Genomic DNA, 18,882 nt, shown 5'->3' with positions numbered 1-18,882 from the left:
ACTCACTGGTAGGTATTGGTGCTGCATGACCATCCACTCAGTGGTAGGTATTGGTGCTGGACCTCATCCACTCAGTGGTAGGTAGGTATTGGTGCTGCACATCACCTCATCCACTCACTGGTAGGTATTGGTGCTGCACATGACCTCATCCACTCAGTGGTAGGTATTGGTGCTGCATATCACCTCATCCACTCACTGGTAGGTATTGGTGCTGCACAACACCTCATCCACTCAGTGGTAGGTAGGTATTGGTGCTGCACATCACCTCATCCACTCAGTGGTAGGTATTGGTGCTGCACATCACCTCATCCACTCAGTGGTAGGTAGGTATTGGTGCTGCACATCACCTCATCCACTCAGTAGGTAGGTAGTGGTAGGTTGGTGCTGCACGACACCTCATCCACTCAGTGGTAGGTATTGGTGCTGCACAACACCTCATCCACTCAGTGGTAGGTAGGTATTGGTGCTGCATGACACCTCATCCACTCAGTGGTAGGTAGGTATTGGTGCTGCACATCACCTCATCCACTCAGTAGTAGGTAGGTATTGGTGCTGCACATCACCTCATCCACTCAGTGGTAGGTATTGGTGCTGCACATCACCTCATCCACTCAGTGGTAGGTATTGGTGCTGCACATCACCTCATCCACTCAGTGGTACAGTAGGTTAAGCATTGTTTCTTGCCTTTTTTAAATATCACAACAGTGCTTTCTTTGAATAAAGGTTTGGATGGTCCGATTTCAAAGGTCTCTATCGTTGTTATTGCAATGTAGGGCAAACTAAGACACTAACAAAATTAACATTTGGCTCCATTGACATGTACCCCATATAGACATTGTACTGAAACACAGCTGATTGATTGAAACAATAGGTGGTCGTCTGTACCAGTGGTTCCCAAACTGTGGGGCGGGGCACCCCCCCCCCTCGCGCCCCTGCAGCGGCAGCACGTGGTCCTCCCCTCTCCATTTAAAAAATATATATACGTATATATATATATATATTTTTTTTTTAAGTAACTCAGTCCAGCTTTAAACTTAGTCTTGAAAGTGATAATAGAAGAATGTGCGAGGTGACATTTCTAAATGGGGTGTGACACATTAGAGAGATGTTTATAACTCGTCAGGAATGTCCAGATCAATCAGCCCACGGCCGTCTTTTTACTTACTTACTGTTTTTTTAGCTCATAAATATTGTTGTAGTTTTTGAGTCACTCAAATATCACATGAATAAACATTAGACGTGATCAAATTTGTAAATATTTAAATAACTGCAAGGAAATGAGCATTAAAACGACAATATTTTCCTGTGACAAAATGTGTAGAATAGCAGGAAATAAGCTTTAAACCTGCTACATTCTCTCTACCAACAAGCGGGGTGTCAACAGTTTGTGTCATGAACAGTGCTTGTGCCCATAGGGGGGGGGGGATGTTTGGGAACCCCTGATCTATAACCAACAACAGAACACAAGGACAATTTATTATTATTGCAAATCAAAGACGTGAAAGTCGATGCCAAAGCATTGTCGACAACCACAAAACCCCCGGATACGACAACTGAGGTATTTCAGATTACACACACACACACACACACAGAGAGAGACACGCGCAAGTGCGCTCACACACACACACATTTGCCATCTTGCTATAGACAGATCTATAAATTCAAGCCCCGGCTCTGCATATACATACAATCTGACCATTATGTAGAGATGAAGACACTGTACCAGTTAGGTGAGTTAGTTGATATGCCATCACTTACAGTTCCCACTGTTTAAACCATAGGACTCTGGATGGATGGGTTCTAACCGTTACTGCTCACTCCATAGGACTCTGGATGGATGGGTTCTAACAGTTACTGTTTATAACTCTGGATGGATTTCATAGGACTCCATAGGACTGGATGGATGGGTTCTAACCGTTACTGCTCCATAACTGTTTATTCCATAGGCTCACTCCATAGGACTGGATGGATGGGTTCTAACCGTTACTGCTCACTCCATAGGACTCTGGATGGATGGGTTCTAACCGTTACTGTTTATACCATAGGACTCTGGATGGATGGGTTCTAACCGTTACTGCTCACTCCATAGGACTCTGGATGGATGGGTTCTAACCGTTACTGTTCACTCCATAGGACTCTGGATGGATGGGTTCTAACCGTTACTGTTTATAACTGTTTATTCCATAGGACTCTGGATGGATGGGTTCTAACAGTTACTGTTTATAACTGTTTATTCCATAGGACTCTGGATGGATGGGTTCTAACCGTTACTGTTCATAACAGTTTATTCCATAGGACTCTGGATGGATGGGTTCTAACCGTTACTGCTCACTCCATAGGACTCTGGATGGATGGGTTCTAACAGTTACTGCTCACTCCATAGGACTCTGGATGGATGGGTTCTAACAGTTACTGTTTATAACTGTTTATTACATAGGACTCTGGATGGATGGGTTCTAACCGTTACTGCTCACTCCATAGGACTCTGGATGGATGGGTTCTAACCGTTACTGTTCACTCCATAAGACTCTGGATGGATGGGTTCTAACCGTTACTGCTCACTCCATAGGACTCTGGAGGATGGGTTCTAACAGTTACTGTTTATAACTCTTTATTACATAGGACTCTGGATGGATGGGTTCTAACCGTTACTGCTCACTCCATAGGACTCTGGATGGATGGGTTCTAACCGTTACTGTTTATTACATAGGACTCTGGATGGATGGGTTCTGTTTGGGTGACAAGACACCAGGCCCCATATTCATTAAGTCTCCCAGAGTAGGAGTGCTGTTCTCGGATCAACTCTGTTAAGACTATAATGAATGGACTGTGGGGGGGGTGACACATTATGTAAACAGGCCCCTGAATCTCAACAGTATGTCTTTTAACCCTTAAACTATAGGACAACATAATGCCGTGGTAGAGACAGACAGATACCCACTGTGGAAGTACAACATAATATTAAATGAATATATGTTGTGCTTTTACATATGAATTTAAACAACAACAACAACAACCATTCGTTTTCACCGTCATCATGTGACTTCTGATGACTCGTGATGAACCAGGAACTAGGAAATGAATCCCCTCTTCACATTTAAAACGTCTGGTTAACTACGTGTTACAGTTTGGTCGGCAATACGCAGCCCAGTGGACCAACCAGGATAGGGTGTAACACAAGCCCGTAGAGTCTCGTAAATGTGGTGATGCTTGAAGGATGTTGTGTGTATATATATCGACGATCTATCAACCCGTTTTAAAACCAACCAGCCCTTCAGTGTTCAGATTGATTGAGACAATCATGACAATATGACAGGTCATTTTCCCTTGATATGATGTAGGTCCAACCCTCGACCAACCGACGCTTCTCGTTCGGCCCCTCCCCCCCCCGCCACCACCACCACCACCTAACGTCCGTGCCCTTAAAGTAACTTACCAAAGTGACAAACGGTGTCCATAAGAAAAAAAAAGCGCGAAATATTGCTTCATGACATTTTGTGAAAATCATAGAAAAATATTTTCTCTATAACACTTGTATCGCCTTGGCTTGTAAATTCCCCCTCATCACATTCTCTATACACAAAAACACACTTTTTAATTAGATTTTTTTACACAATATACTAATCTTATTTTGTTGCTCATTTATGCTATGTACTGTACATTGGTATCTAATGTGCAAATTAATAATTTAAGTTGTGTAAAAACTCTCAAATGAATACAAAATCATATTTTTGTACATTTTAAATGGTGAGAGTCCATGAACCAGGTACATAAAAAGGATCCCAAACTGCATTATATTCAGGAGTGTTTTGAAGAGCGTTCTCTCTCTCTATATATTTAACATCTTTGGCCAGGAAATGTCATGTTCTTTTGTCGTTGTCGTGATCGTTAAGACATTCAAATGTGACAAACCTGTGGTAGCGACACCACACAGCACCTGTAAAATAACAACCAAGATAATCAACTGCTGATGAAAACACATTCGGTTTATCGAAGACGTGTAGAATGTAGAGGAAAACATGAAATAAAACGTTTTTTTTTGAGGCGGACCAATCAAACTAGCACTGGAAACAGTATCCCTGCCCTCGCTGTGATAAGGAGTGCGATTCATTAAAACCAATTAGATGTTGTTGTTGTTTTGTTTATACCGGGTAATCAATGTGAGGAGGGCACACGGCAAATTTAACTTACAAAGTGCAATTTCACCACACGAAACGGTTATTTTCCTTAGTGTGGGTTTGTTTGCAGTTGACTGAATATCCGGCCTGTTGTCGTCTATTGTCTTTCAGCTGCAGCAGAGGATTTGAACTCTCTACTGAAGCCAACATGAGTTGCATAGACAACAGAAAGGGTTCACAGTGAGTTGCCATTAGGACAATTATTGATGAAAAAATAAAAAATAAACGTTGAAGTTACTAACGTATTGCTTTGAGAAGTTTTTAACGTTGGTTGAAGATTTTAAGATCAAAACAGTCCGGTTTTAGTAAGATGTTCGATTTAAGTTTACGTTTTGAACCACTGCACAACAAAATGCAATTGCTATTTCTATGTGTGCTGTATTTGCCTGAAATTATATCTTAGTTTGCCATTCATGTTGTGGGCAAAAAACACAAGACATTTCTCCATAAAACTAACCAAAAATTGAAGTTGAACCAATTTATTTGAACAACAAAGTTATAAATTCCTGCTGGCCAAAGATGTTAAGTGGACAGAGATCTACCCTGCTTGTCATCACGTAGTTGTGTCCTTTACAGTAGCCTACTGTACTGTACACTGAGACAGAAGAAGTGACAGGAATCAAAACGTTTTAAACAGAGCAGGCGATCAACTTGCTCTGAGCGTGTCTGTCTGTCTGTATGTCTGTCTGTCTGGATGTCCCAACGTCCACAGACAGTCTATTGAGTAGAATGTGTTCTATCGCCTTCTCTATGGACACAGTTCTGTTGTCTGTCTGTTGTGTTGCGTTGTCAGCAGCTGGGGGTTTGCAGTACCTGTCGTGCGATAGATAGCACATCAGGCTCTAGAGTAGCAGCACCTCTGGCTAGCGCGCTACCAGGGGCTACCCAGGCCTACTGAGGGCCTTGGCCTCCCTCTCCTTGTGTTTCAGATCCTCCTTGAAGCAGTAGGAACAGTAGTTATCTGTCTCCGGGCGACCGTAGAAGGAGCACTTCTCCCTCTTGCATCTCCTCTGCTGCAGGCAGTACACCAGGCAACCCCCACCGGCGCTACCGATCTGACTTTTGACCTTGTCGGACCCCGAACCCGTCCTGGTGACCCTACTGCTCCCCCAGGTCTGAGGCACGTCGGCGTCGGCGAACTCCAGACAGTCCTGTATGTGGCTAGCGTTGAAGCCGTTGGTATAGGTATGGGACTTGTGCTCCCCAGGCATGTTGTAGGGCTCCGTGGTGCCTGGGACCCCCGGGTGGGTGTGGTTGACCCCGGTGCCCAAACGGACCCCAGACAGGCGGGCTGGAGAGTAGCTCTGGGAGGACAGAGAGCGGTTCTGCTGGGGGTAAGTGGCACAGGTCTTCAGGGTGCCCACCAGAGGAGGCTTGTAGCTGGGCTGGGGTTCGTCCGGCTGGAAGCTCGGTGCCTGGAGGGCCTGGAGGTTGACGTCTCTCAGCTGGATGATACTGGACCTCTGGATGGGAGGGGTATGGCTGTAGTGGGCTGACACTGGGACTGTAGTTGGGACGGGCCTGGGGACAGGGGGACGGACCCCGGTCTCCTGGTAGCACCGTTGCTGGGGAGGAGTTGGGGGAGGGGCTGTGGCGGCCCTGCATCTTCAGGGCAATCTGTGGGGGGTGTGAGGGGTATGGCTTTGGTGGTGTCTGGCTGGGGAAGAGATGAAGTCCTGGGGAAGGGGAGTAGGAGGAGGAGGGCAGGAGGGAGGAGGAGGAGGGGTGCGGGTGTCTCGCTCCCTCTCTCTCTCCCTTTCTCTCTCTCGCTCCCTCTCTCTCTCCCTTTCTCTCTCTCTCTCCCTCTCTCTCTCCCTCTCCCTCTCCCTCTCCCTCTCTCTCTCCCTCTCTCTCTCCCTCTCCTTTTCTCTCTCTCTTTCCTTCTCCCTCTCTCTCTCCCGGTGAGGGGCGCTCTCCTGCTCTGGTTTCTTCAGGGCGTTGGAGGGCCCGTTGGTCGTAGTAGTCGTGGTTGTAGAGTTTGCTGCAGGTTTCTTCTCTCCTTCCTTCCTCCTGGTCTCCTGCTCGGCAGAGAAGCGCTCCTGAGCGGAGGTCAGGTAGAAGGAGATCATCTCCTCGTGGAACTGGTGGCGATGGGAGGTGAGGAGAAGGCCGGCGAAGATGAACTTCCTCTCGCCCTGCATGGCGGCTCTCAGTATGTTGAGGCTCAGCTTGACGTCTGTGCTGTACTTCCAGTGCTCCGACAGGGCCTTGTCCCCCACCAGCCTGGCCAGGAGACCCCCCCTGTCCCTGTCCCGTTCCCCGGGAGGAGAGGGCACGCCTGGGGGACGCTCAGTGGGAGACGGGCTGGTGGTCTTGTCCGAGGAGAACGACGTACTCGCAGACTGGCCCTCCTTCTCTCCTCCTCCTCCATCCTTCCGGGCTTTTCCTTCCTTTTTCTCCTTCTTCTTCTCTACGTTATTCTCTGTCCCTCCTCCGTTGCCGCCCCCACCTCCTCCTCCGTTGTTCCGGCCGTTGCCTCCAGAGTTGGAGCGGTTGATCTTTCCGTGGACCAGCCCTCCCAGACCTCCCATGTTCTTCTTCAGCTTGATACCCAGGGTTTTGCTGAAGCTGCCTAGCTTGTTGGCCACAGAGTCCGTCCTGGTCTTGTCCTTGTCTTTACGCTGTTGCTGCCTCTCCGTCTTCTCCACCTTGCCGGTGTTGACGTTGGAGTTGCTGCAGACGGAGTCGCGGTCGGAGTCCATGGAGTCGGCTAGAGACTGGACGTCGTCGCCCCCGTGGGACGCCGTGGGAGACTCCGGCTGGGCCAGGGGAGCCTGGAGAGAGAGGGAGGGAGGGGTGAGAAGGGATGGAGAGGAAGCACAATCAGTAAATTATGTTGACCTGTCTAATCTACTCCATTTCATGACTATGACATCAAAACGTAGTTTGCTTTATTCCTTGTACATGGACAGTAAGGTGCTGGGGAGCTGGCAGTACAACACGAATGCAGAACAACCAATCAAATCTATTTACAACAATTATTTGCTGGCATTAGCCAATCAATGTGGAGCTGGCAGTACAACACGAATGCAGAACAACCAATCAAATCTATTTACAACAATTATTTGCTGGCATTAGCCAATCAATGTGTAGGAGAAAGAGGAGGAGGTACCCTGGTCTCAGATGGTATCCTGATCCATGTTACGTTCATGTAGTTATGCAGCAGGTTCAGTTTGGCTTCCAGAGACAGGATTAAACTGAGGGAGAAAGGTTACGAACATTAGATAGCAACAGTAAATCTGGATTATAAATGCTACGTTTTTGAAGAAATAATAAACTCAGCAACAAAAAAAGGAACATCCCCCCCTTTTCAGGATTCTGTCTTTCAAAGATCATTTGTAAAAATAGAAATAAGTTCACAGATCTTCGTTGTAAACGGTTTAAACACTGTTTTCCATGCTTGTTCAATGAACCGTAAACAATTAATGGACCTGTGGAAAGGTCGTTAAGACACTAACAACTTACAGACGGTAGGCAATTAAGATCACAGTTATGAAAACTTAGGACACTAAAGAGGCCTTTCTACTGACTCTGAAAAACACCAAAAGAAAGATGCTCAGGGTCCCTGCTCATCTGTGTGAATGTGCTTTAGGCATGCTGCAAGGAGGCATGAGGACTGCAGATGTGGCCAGGGCAATAAATTGCAATGTCCGTACTGTGAGACACCTAAGACAGAGCTACAGGGAGACAGGATGGACAGCTGATCGTCCTCCCAGTGGCAGACCACGTGAAACAACACCTGCACAGGATCGGTACATCCAAACATCACACCTGTGATGCTCAGTTGGTAGAGCATGGGACAGACTGTACAGGATGGCAACATATACTGCCCGAGGTACAGGATGGCAACAACTACTGCCCGAGTTACACCAGGAACACACAATCCCTTCATCAGTGCTCAGACTGTTCGCAATAGGCTGAGAGTGGCTGGACTGAGGGCTTGTAGGCCTGTTGTAAGGCAGGTCCTCACCAGACATCACCGGCAACAACGTCATCTATGGGCACAAACCCACCGTCGCTGGACCAGACAGGACTGGCAAAAAGTGCTCTTCACTGACGAATCGCGGTTTGTCTCACCAGGGATGATGGTCGGATTCTTGTTTATCGTTGAAGGAATGAGCGTTACACCGAGGCCTGTACTCTGGAGCGGGATCGATTTGGAGGTGGAGGGTCCGTCATGGTCTGGGGCGGTGTGTCACAGCATCATCGGACTGAGCTTGTTGTCATTGCAGGCTGTCTCAACGCTGTGTGTTACAGGGAAGACATCCTCCTCCCTCATGTGGTACCCTTCCTGCAGGCTCATCCTGACATGACCCTCCAGCATGACAATGCCACCAGCCATACTGCTCGTTCTGTGCGTGATTTCCTGCAAGACCGGAATGTCATTGTTCTGCTATGGCCAGCGAAGAGCCCGGATCTCAATCCCATTGACCTGTTGGATCGGAGGGTGAGGGCTAGGGGCCATTCCCCCAGAAATGTCTGGGAACTTGCAGGTGCCTTGGTGGAAGAATGGGGTAACATCTCACAGCAAGAACTGGTGCCAGTCCATGAGGAGGAGATGCACTGCAGTACTTAATGCAGCTGGTGGTCTGAGTTTTGTTTATTCAGTTTTTGAATCTTGTTATGTTCATACAAATATTTACACATGAATTTGCTGAAAATAAACGATTGAACAATGAATTAAGATTGAACACTACAGCAGCACAGTTAGCTGACTTGATTGACCAGGGCCCTATAACGTTCTGATTGACCAGGGCCCTAAAACTTCCAGTTTTGTCTGATTGACCAGGGCCCTATAACGTTCTGATTGACCAGGGCCCTATAACGTTCTGATTGACCAGGGCCCTATAACGTTCTGATTGACCAGGGCCCTATAACGTTCTGATTGACCAGGGCCCTATAACGTTCTGATTGACCAGGGCCCTATAACGTTCTGATTGACCAGGGCCCTATAACGTTCTGAATGACCAGGGCCCTAAAACTTCCAGTTTTGTCTGGTTGACCAGGGCCCTACACCTTCCTGTTTTGTCTGGTTGACCAGGGCCCTACACCTTCCTGTTTTGTCTGATTGACCAGGGCCCTACACCTTCCAGTTTTGTCTGGTTGACCAGGGCCCTACACCTTCCTGTTTTGTCTGGTTGACCAGGGCCCTACACCTTCCTGTTTTGTCTGATTGACCAGGGCCCTACACCTTCCTGTTTTGTCTTGTTGACCAGGGCCATACACCTTCCTGTTTTGTCTGGTTGACCAGGGCCATACACCTTCCTGTTTTGTCTGATTGACCAGGGCCCTACACCTTCCTGTTTTGTCTTGTTGACCAGGGCCCTACACCTTCCTGTTTTGTCTTGTTGACCAGGGCCCTACACCTTCCTGTTTTGTCTGATTGACCAGAGCCCTAAAAACGTTCTATTTTGTCTTGCAGTGGAATACACTGGAAACCTACTTGACAAAGTAAATGGACAGAGTTATTTTCATATTGTCAGCTGCTGCCAGAGAACCCAGCTGCTCCAAGGGAGAAGGACCATAAAAGACCTCAGTTGCAACCGAGGCAAGGCTCCATTGCCTCATTGCCTTTAACTCCACTAGAAACTTATTTTTAAAATCTTAAGACTGTCTTTTAGATAGAAAAGTAAATAGCAAAAAAGACAGGGGCTCGAACTTCACAAACACCTTCAGAGTCTGTAACTTCACAAACACCTTCAGAGTCTGTAACTTCACAAACACCTTCAGAGTCTGTAACTTCACAAACACCTTCAGAGGGTGTTCCATGACAGACAGACAGTGCTCCATGACAGGCAGACAGTGATCCATGACAGGCAGACAGTGCTCCATGACAGGCAGACAGTGCTCCATGACAGGCAGACAGTGATCCATGACAGGCAGACAGTGATCCATGACAGGCAGACAGTGCTCCATGACGGGCAGTGCTCCATGACAGGCAACAGTGCTCCATGACAGGCAGACTGTGATCCATGACAGGCAGACAGTGCTCCATGACAGCAGACAGTGCTCCATGACAGGCAGACAGTGCTCCAGATAGACAGACAGTGCTCCATGACAGGCAGACAGTGCTCCATGATAGACAGACAGACAGCCAGACAGTGCTCCAAGACAGGAAGACAGTGCTTCATGACAGACAGACAGTGCTCCAAGACAGGCAGACAATGCTCCATGACAGACAGTCAGTGCTCCAAGACAGGCAGACAGTGCTCCATGACAGACAGACAGAGCTCCATGACAGGCAGACAGTGCTCCATGACAGACAGACAGTGTTCCATGACAGACAGACAGTGCTCCATGACAGGCAGACAGAGCTCCATGACAGACAGACAGTGCTCCAAGACAGACAGTCAGTGCTCCATGACAGGCAGACAGTGCTCCATGAGAGGCAGACAGTGTTCCATGACAGATAGACAGTGCTCCATGACAGACAGTCAGTGCTCCAAGACAGGCAGACAGAGCTCCATGACAGGCAGACAGAGCTCCATGACAGGCAGACAGACAGTGTTCCATGACAGGCAGACAGTGCTCCATGACAGGCAGACAGTGCTCCATGACAGGCAGACAGTGCTCCATGACAGGCAGACAGTGCTCCATGACAGGCAGACAGAGCTCCATGACAGGCAGACAGTGTTCCATGACAGGCAGACAGTGCTCCATGACAGGCAGACAGAGCTCCATGACAGGCAGACAGTGTTCCATGACAGGCAGACAGTGCTCCATGACAGGCAGACAGAGCTCCATGACAGGCAGTCAGTGCTCCATGACAGACAGTCAGTGCTCCATGACAGGCAGACAGAGCTCCATGACAGGCAGTCAGTGCTCCATGACAGACAGTCAGTGCTCCAAGACAGGCAGACAGTGCTCCATGACAGGCAGACAGAGCTCTATGACAGGCAGACAGTGTTCCATGACAGGCAGACAGTGTTCCATGACAGATAGACAGTGCTCCATGACAGACAGTCAGTGCTCCAAGACAGGCAGACAGTGCTCCATGACAGGCAGACAGAGCTCTATGACAGGCAGACAGAGCTCCATGACAGGCAGACAGTGCTCCATGACAGGCAGACAGTGCTCCATGACAGGCAGACAGTGCTCCATGACAGGCAGACAGAGCTCTATGACAGGCAGACAGTGTTCCATGACAGGCAGACAGTGTTCCATGACAGATAGACAGTGCTCCATGACAGACAGTCAGTGCTCCAAGACAGGCAGACAGTGCTCCATGACAGGCAGACAGAGCTCTATGACAGGCAGACAGAGCTCCATGACAGGCAGACAGTGCTCCATGACAGGCAGACAGTGCTCCATGACAGGCAGACAGTGCTCCATGACAGGCAGACAGTGCTCCATGACAGGCAGACAGAGCTCCATGACAGGCAGACAGTGCTCCATGACAGGCAGACAGAGCTCTATGACAGGCAGACAGTGTTCCATGACAGATAGACAGTGCTCCATGACAGACAGTCAGACAGACAGTCAGTGCTCCATGACAGACAGTCAGTGCTCCAAGACAGGCAGACAGTGCTCCATGACAGGCAGACAGAGCTCTATGACAGGCAGACAGTGTTCCATGACAGGCAGACAGTGTTCCATGACAGATAGACAGTGCTCCATGACAGACAGTCAGTGCTCCAAGACAGGCAGACAGTGCTCCATGACAGGCAGACAGAGCTCTATGACAGGCAGACAGAGCTCCATGACAGGCAGACAGTGCTCCATGACAGGCAGACAGTGCTCCATGACAGGCAGACAGTGCTCCATGACAGGCAGACAGAGCTCCATGACAGGCAGACAGTGCTCCATGACAGGCAGACAGAGCTCTATGACAGGCAGACAGTGTTCCATGACAGATAGACAGTGCTCCATGACAGACAGTCAGTGCTCCATGACAGACAGTCAGTGCTCCATGACAGACAGTCAGTGCTCCAAGACAGGCAGACAGTGCTCCATGACAGGCAGACAGAGCTCTATGACAGGCAGACAGTGTTCCATGACAGGCAGACAGTGTTCCATGACAGATAGACAGTGCTCCATGACAGACAGTCAGTGCTCCAAGACAGGCAGACAGTGCTCCATGACAGGCAGACAGAGCTCTATGACAGGCAGACAGAGCTCCATGACAGGCAGACAGTGCTCCATGACAGGCAGACAGTGCTCCATGACAGGCAGACAGTGCTCCATGACAGGCAGACAGTGCTCCATGTGATTATGCCATTCAGATCAGAGTTGAGGTCCTCTGTGTAAAGCAACGTTATAGAAGATAATGATGTACGACGCCTAGAGATAAATATATTCACTTTGTATGTTGTCTACCTCACTTGCTTTGGCAATGTTAACACATGTTTCCCATGCCAATAAAGCCCCTTGAATTGAATTGAATTGAAATTAATGACTATGATTGGAGGGGGATTATCTCTCCTCCTTTGATTAGAGGGGGATCTCCTCTCCTCCTTTCTATGATTAGAGGGGGATCTCCTCTCATCCTTTGATTAGAGGGGGATCTCCTCTCCTCCTTTCTGTGATTGGAGGGGGATCTCCTCTCCTCCTTTCTGTGATTGGAGGGGGATCTCCTCTCCTCCTTTCTGTGATTAGAGGGGGATCTCCTCTCATCCTTTCTATGATTAGAGGGGGATCTCCTCTCATCCTTTGATTAGAGGGGGATCTCCTCTCCTCCTTTCTGTGATTAGATGGGGATCTCCTCTCCTCCTTTCTGTGATTAGAGGGGGATCTCCTCTCCTCCTTTCTGTGATTAGAGGGGGATCTCCTCTCCTCTCATCCTTTGATTAGAGGGGGATCTCCTCTCCTCCTTTCTGTGATTAGAGGGGGATCTCCTCTCCTCTCATCCTTTGATTAGAGGGGGATCTCCTCTCCTCCTTTCTGTGATTGGAGGGGGATCTCCTCTCCTCTCATCCTTTGATTAGAGGGGGATCTCCTCTCCTCCTTTCTATGATTAGAGGGGGATCTCCTCTCCTCCTTTCTATGATTAGAGGGGGATCTCCTCTCCTCCTTTCTATGATTAGAGGGGGATCTCCTCTCCTCCTTTCTATGATTAGAGGGGGATCTCCTCTCCTCCTTGCTGTGATTAGAGGGGGATCTCCTCTCCTCCTTTCTATGATTAGAGGGGGATCTCCTCTCCTCCTTTCTATGATTAGAGGGGGATCTCCTCTCATCCTTTCTGTGATTGGAGGGGGATCTCCTGTCCTCCTTTCTATGATTAGAGGGGATCTCCTCTCCTCCTTTCTATGATTAGATTATGATTAGAGGGGATCTCCTCTCCTCCTTTCTGTTTCTATGATTAGAGGGGGATCTCCTCTCCTCCTTTCTGTGATTAGAGGGGGATCTCCTCTCCTCCTTTCTATGATTAGAGGGGGATCTCCTGTCCTCCTTTCTATGATTAGAGGGGGATCTCCTCTCCTCGTTTCTGTCTTTGTTTTTCTCACTTCTCCTCTGTATTTACTGTCCTCCCACAGAGAGGAAGCAGGGCTTTAACTGTCCCCTCCACCTCTACTACCCCCTCCACCTCTACTACCCCTCCACCTCTACTACCCACCTCTACTCCCCCTCCACCTCTACTACCCCCTCCACCCCTCTACCCCCTCCACCCCTACTACCCCTCCACCTCTACTACCCCCTCCATCTCTACTACCCCCTCCACCTCTACTACCCCCTCCACCCCTCTACTACCCCCTCCACCCCTCTACTACCCCTCCACCCCTCTACTACCCCTCCACCCCTACTACCCCTCCACCTCTACTAACCTCTAATAATATAATATAATAATATATGCCATTTAGCAGACACTTTTATCCAAAGCGACTTACAGTCATGTGTGCATACATTCTACGTATGCTCTACCAACTGAGCTACAGAAGGACCTCTACTACCCCCTCCACCCCTCTACTACCCCCTCCACCCCTACTACCCCCTCCACCTCTACTACCCCTCCACCTCTACTACCCCCTCCACCCCTCTACTACCCCCTCCACCCCTCTACTACCCCCTCCACCCCTACTACCCCCTCCACCCCTCTACTACCCCTCCACCCCTACTACCCCCTCCACCCCTACTACCCCCTCCACCTCTACTACCGCCTCCACCCCTCTACTACCCCTCCACCCCTACTACCCCCTCCACCCCTACTACCCCTCCACCCCTCTACTACCCCCTCCACCCCTACTACCCCCTCCACCCCTCTACTACCCCTCCACCCCTCTACTACCCCTCCACCCCTACTACCCCTCCACCTCTACTACCCCCTCCACCTCTAATAATATAATATAATAATAATATATGCCATTTAGCAGACACTTTTATCCAAAGCGACTTACAGTCATGTGTGCATACATTCTACGTATGCTCTACCAACTGAGCTACAGAAGGACCTCTACTACCCCCTCCACCCCTCTACTACCCCCTCCACCCCTCTACTACCCCTCCACCCCTCCACCCCTCCACACCTACTACCCCTCCACCCCTCTACTACCCCCTCCACCCCTACTACCCCCTCCACCCCTACTACCCCTCCACCCCTACCCCCTCCACCCCTACTACCCCCTCCACCCTACTACCCCCTCCACCTCTACTACCCCTCCACCCCTCTACTACCCCCTCCACCCCTACTACCCCTCCACCCCTACTCCACCCCTACCCCCCTCCACCCCTACTACCCCCTCCACCCCTCTACTACCCCCTCCACCCCTCTACTACCCCCTCCACCCCTCTACTACCCCCTCCACCCCTACTACCCCCTCCACCCCTACTACCCCCTCCACCCCTCTACTACCCCCTCCACCCCTACTACCCCCTCCACCCCTCTACTACCCCCTCCACCCCTACTACCCCTCCACCCCTCTACTACCCCCTCCACCCCTCTACTACCCCCTCCACCCCTACTACCCCCTCCACCCCTCTACTACCCCCCCACCCCTCTACTACCCCCTCCACCCCTCTACTACCCCCTCCACCCCTCTACTACCCCTCCACCCCTCTACTACCCCTCCACCCCTCTACTACCCCTCCACCCCTACTACCCCTCCACCCCTCCCCCCTCCACCCCTACTACCCCTCCACCCCTACCCCCTCCACCCCTACTACCCCCTCCACCCCTCTACTACCCCCTCCACCCCTCTACTACCCCCTCCACCCCTACTACCCCCTCCACCCCTCTACTACCCCCTCCACCCCTACTACCCCTCCACCCCTACTACCCCCTCCACCCCTCTACTACCCCCTCCACCCCTCTACTACCCCCTCCACCCCTCTACTACCCCCTCCACCCCTCTACTACCCCCTCCACCTCTACTACCCCCTCCACCCCTACTACCCCCTCCACCCCTACTGCCCCCTCCACCCCTCTACCCCCTCCACCTACTACCCCCTCCACCCCTCTCTACCTACTACCCCTCCACCCCTCTACTACCCCCTCCACCCCTACTACCCCCTCCACCCCTCTACTACCCCTCCACCCCTACTACCCCCTCCACCTACTACCCCCTCCACCCCTCTACTACCCCTCCACCCCTACTACCCCCTCCACCCCTACTACCCCCTCCACCCCTCTACTACCCCCTCCACCCCTACTACCCCTCCACCCCCCTCCACCTCTACTACCCCTCCACCCCTCTACTACCCCTCCACCCCTACTACCCCCTCCACCCCTCTACTACCCCCTCCACCCCTACCTCTACTACCCCCTCCACCCCTACTACCCCCTCCACCCCTACTACCCCCTCCACCCCTACTACCCCCTCCACCCCTACTACCCCTCCACCCCTACTACCCCCTCCACCCCTCTACTACCCCCTCCACCCCTACTACCCCTCCACCCCCTCCACCCCTCTACTACCCCTCCACCCCTACTACCCCCTCCACCCCTACTACCCCCTCCACCCCTCTACTACCCCTCCACCCCTACTACCCCCCTCCACCCCTCCACTACCCCCTCCACCCCTACTACCCCCTCCACCCCTCTACTACCCCTCCACCCCTACTACCCCCTCCACCCCTACTACCCCCTCCACCCCTACTACCCCCTCCACCCCTCTACTACCCCCTCCACCCCTACTACCCCCTCCACCCCTACTACCCCCTCCACCCCTACTACCCCCTCCACCCCTACCCCCTCCACCCCTCTACTACCCCCCACCCCTCCACCCCTCCACCCCTACTACCCCCTCCACCCCTACTACCCCCTCCACCCTACTACCCCCTCCACCCCTACTACCCCTCCACCCTACTCCACCCCTCCACCCCTCCACCCCTACCCCCTCCACCCCTCTACTACCCCCTCCACCCCTACTACCCCTCCACCCCTACTACCCCCTCCACCCCTCTACTACCCCTCCACCCCTCTACTACCCCTCCACCCCTCTACTACCCCCTCCACCCCTACTACCCCCTCCACCCCTACTACCCCCTCCACCCCTCTACTACCCCCTCCACCCCTACTACCCCCTCCACCCCTCTACTACCCCTCCACCCCTCTACCCCCTCCACCCCTACTACCCCCTCCACCCCTACTACCCCCTCCACCCCTACTACCCCCTCCACCCCTCTACTACCCCTCCACCCCTACTACCCCCTCCACCCTACTACCCCCTCCACCCCTCTACCCCCCTCCACCTCTACTACCCCTCCACCTCTACTACCCCCTCCACCTCTACTACCCCTCCACCTCTACCCCCCTCCACCCCTGTTTGTCCCCTCCACCCCTTGTACCCCCTCCACACTTACACCACCACCTGTTTGTCGTTTGTTGTACCTAACTCACTTGGCTAGCTTGATGTTGTCGTTGTGGTCTCGGCTCCACTCCCAGTCCTTCCCAGGGTCCGTAGCGAAGTGGAGAGATAGCAGCTTGTGTTCTGAGTCGGTCAGCGGGATCACAGCTGGAAAACACAGATCACACGTCATTATGGTCAGATCAGATAAGCAGGGGTACAAACACACAGACAGGTAACCACACAGACAGGTAACCACACAGACAGGTAACCACACAGACAGGTAACCACACAGCACACAGCCAGGTAACCACACAGCACACAGCCAGGTAACCACACAGACAGGTAACCACACAGCACACAGCCAGGTAACCACACAGCACACAGCCAGGTAACCACACAGCCAGGTAACCACACAGCACACAGACAGGTAACCACACAGCCAGGTAACCACACAGCACACAGCCAGGTAACCACACAGCACACAGCCAGGTAACCACACAGCACGCAGACAGGTAACCACACAGCCAGGTAACCACACAGCACACAGCCAGGTAACCACACAGCACACAGACAGGTAACCACACAGCCAGGTAACCACACAGCCAGGTAACCACACAGCACACAGCCAGGTAACCACACAGCACACAGCCAGGTAACCACACAGCCAGGTAACCACACAGCACACAGCCAGGTAACCACACAGCACACAGCCAGGTAACCACACAGCCAGGTAACCACACAGCACACAGCCAGGTAACCACACAGCACACAGCCAGGTAACCACACAGCACACAGCCAGGTAACCACACAGCACACAGCCAGGTAACCACACAGCACACAGCCAGGTAACCACACAGCACACAGCCAGGTAACCACACAGCCAGGTAACCACACAGCACACAGCCAGGTAACCACACAGCACACAGCCAGGTAACCACACAGCACACAGCCAGGTACCCACACAGCACACAGCCAGGTACCCACACAGACAGGTAACCACACAGCACACAGCCAGGTAACCACACAGCACACAGCCAGGTACCCACACAGACAGGTAACCACACAGCACACTGCCAGGTACCCACACAGCACACAGCCAGGTACCCACACAGCACACTGCCAGGTAACCACACAGACAGGTAACCACACAGCCAGGTAACCACACAGCACACAGCCAGGTAACTATACAGCACACAGCCAGGTAACTATACAGCACACAGCCAGGTACCCACACAGCACACTGCCAGGTACCCACACAGCACACAGCCAGGTAACCACACAGCACACAGCCAGGTAACCACACAGCCAGGTAACCACACACACAGCCAGGTAACCACACAGCCAGGTAACCACACAGCCAGGTAACCACACAGCACACAGCCAGGTAACCACACAGACACACAGCCAGGTAACCACACAGCCAGGTAACCACACAGCCAGGTAACCACACAGCCAGGTAACCACACTGCCAGGTAACCACACAGCCAGGTAACCACACAGACAGGTAACCACACAGCCAGGTAAGCAAACAGACAGGTAAACACACAGACAGGTAACCACACAGCACACAGACAGGTAACCACACAGCCAGGTAACCACACAGCCTAGGTAGGATAAGCAGAGCCTCTATTGACCCGGAGGACAATTGGGGTTTGAAAGTTGACACAGACCCATTAATCACAGTAAACCCCGGCTCATAAAGTCATGGTTTGATGAGCTCTGTTGTCTCACTGAGTAAAACTTGTATCCTTCTATTGGTATCATCTTCCACGTGACACTTCTGATGCCAAGAGGGCCTTTTTTTCTCCTTTTCTTCTTCAGCCAACATGTAAAACAACGGATGTTGCTGAGAAGCACCTACGCTGACATTACAGGGAGTGTGTTGTGTGGGTGGATGTTCACACACCATAATAACACTGTCTAGAGAGAGAGAGATGAGTCTCTGTCACGAGGGTCTGATGCCTGTCTGTCTGTCTGTCTGT

General features: G+C 51.4%; 1 protein-coding gene across 1 annotated transcript in view; it reads right to left on the bottom strand.

Moving 5' to 3' along the window:
• Positions 1-3,600: 3,600 nt before the first annotated feature.
• Positions 3,601-18,882, bottom strand: part of LOC124019500 (OTU domain-containing protein 7A-like) — a 76,689-nt gene continuing 61,407 nt past the window's right edge. The window contains 4 exon segments of the mRNA XM_046334855.1: positions 3,601-5,743; positions 5,798-6,952; positions 7,291-7,375; positions 16,951-17,065. Coding sequence (XP_046190811.1) covers positions 5,060-5,743; positions 5,798-6,952; positions 7,291-7,375; positions 16,951-17,065 — 2,039 coding nt within the window. The 3' untranslated portion in view covers positions 3,601-5,059.

Source organism: Oncorhynchus gorbuscha, unplaced genomic scaffold, assembly GCF_021184085.1.
Source record: "Oncorhynchus gorbuscha isolate QuinsamMale2020 ecotype Even-year unplaced genomic scaffold, OgorEven_v1.0 Un_scaffold_611, whole genome shotgun sequence".
Taxonomy (NCBI): domain Eukaryota; kingdom Metazoa; phylum Chordata; class Actinopteri; order Salmoniformes; family Salmonidae; genus Oncorhynchus; species Oncorhynchus gorbuscha.
The sequence above is the reverse complement of the archived record's forward strand: the minus strand, read 5'-3'. Positions and strand labels throughout refer to the sequence as shown.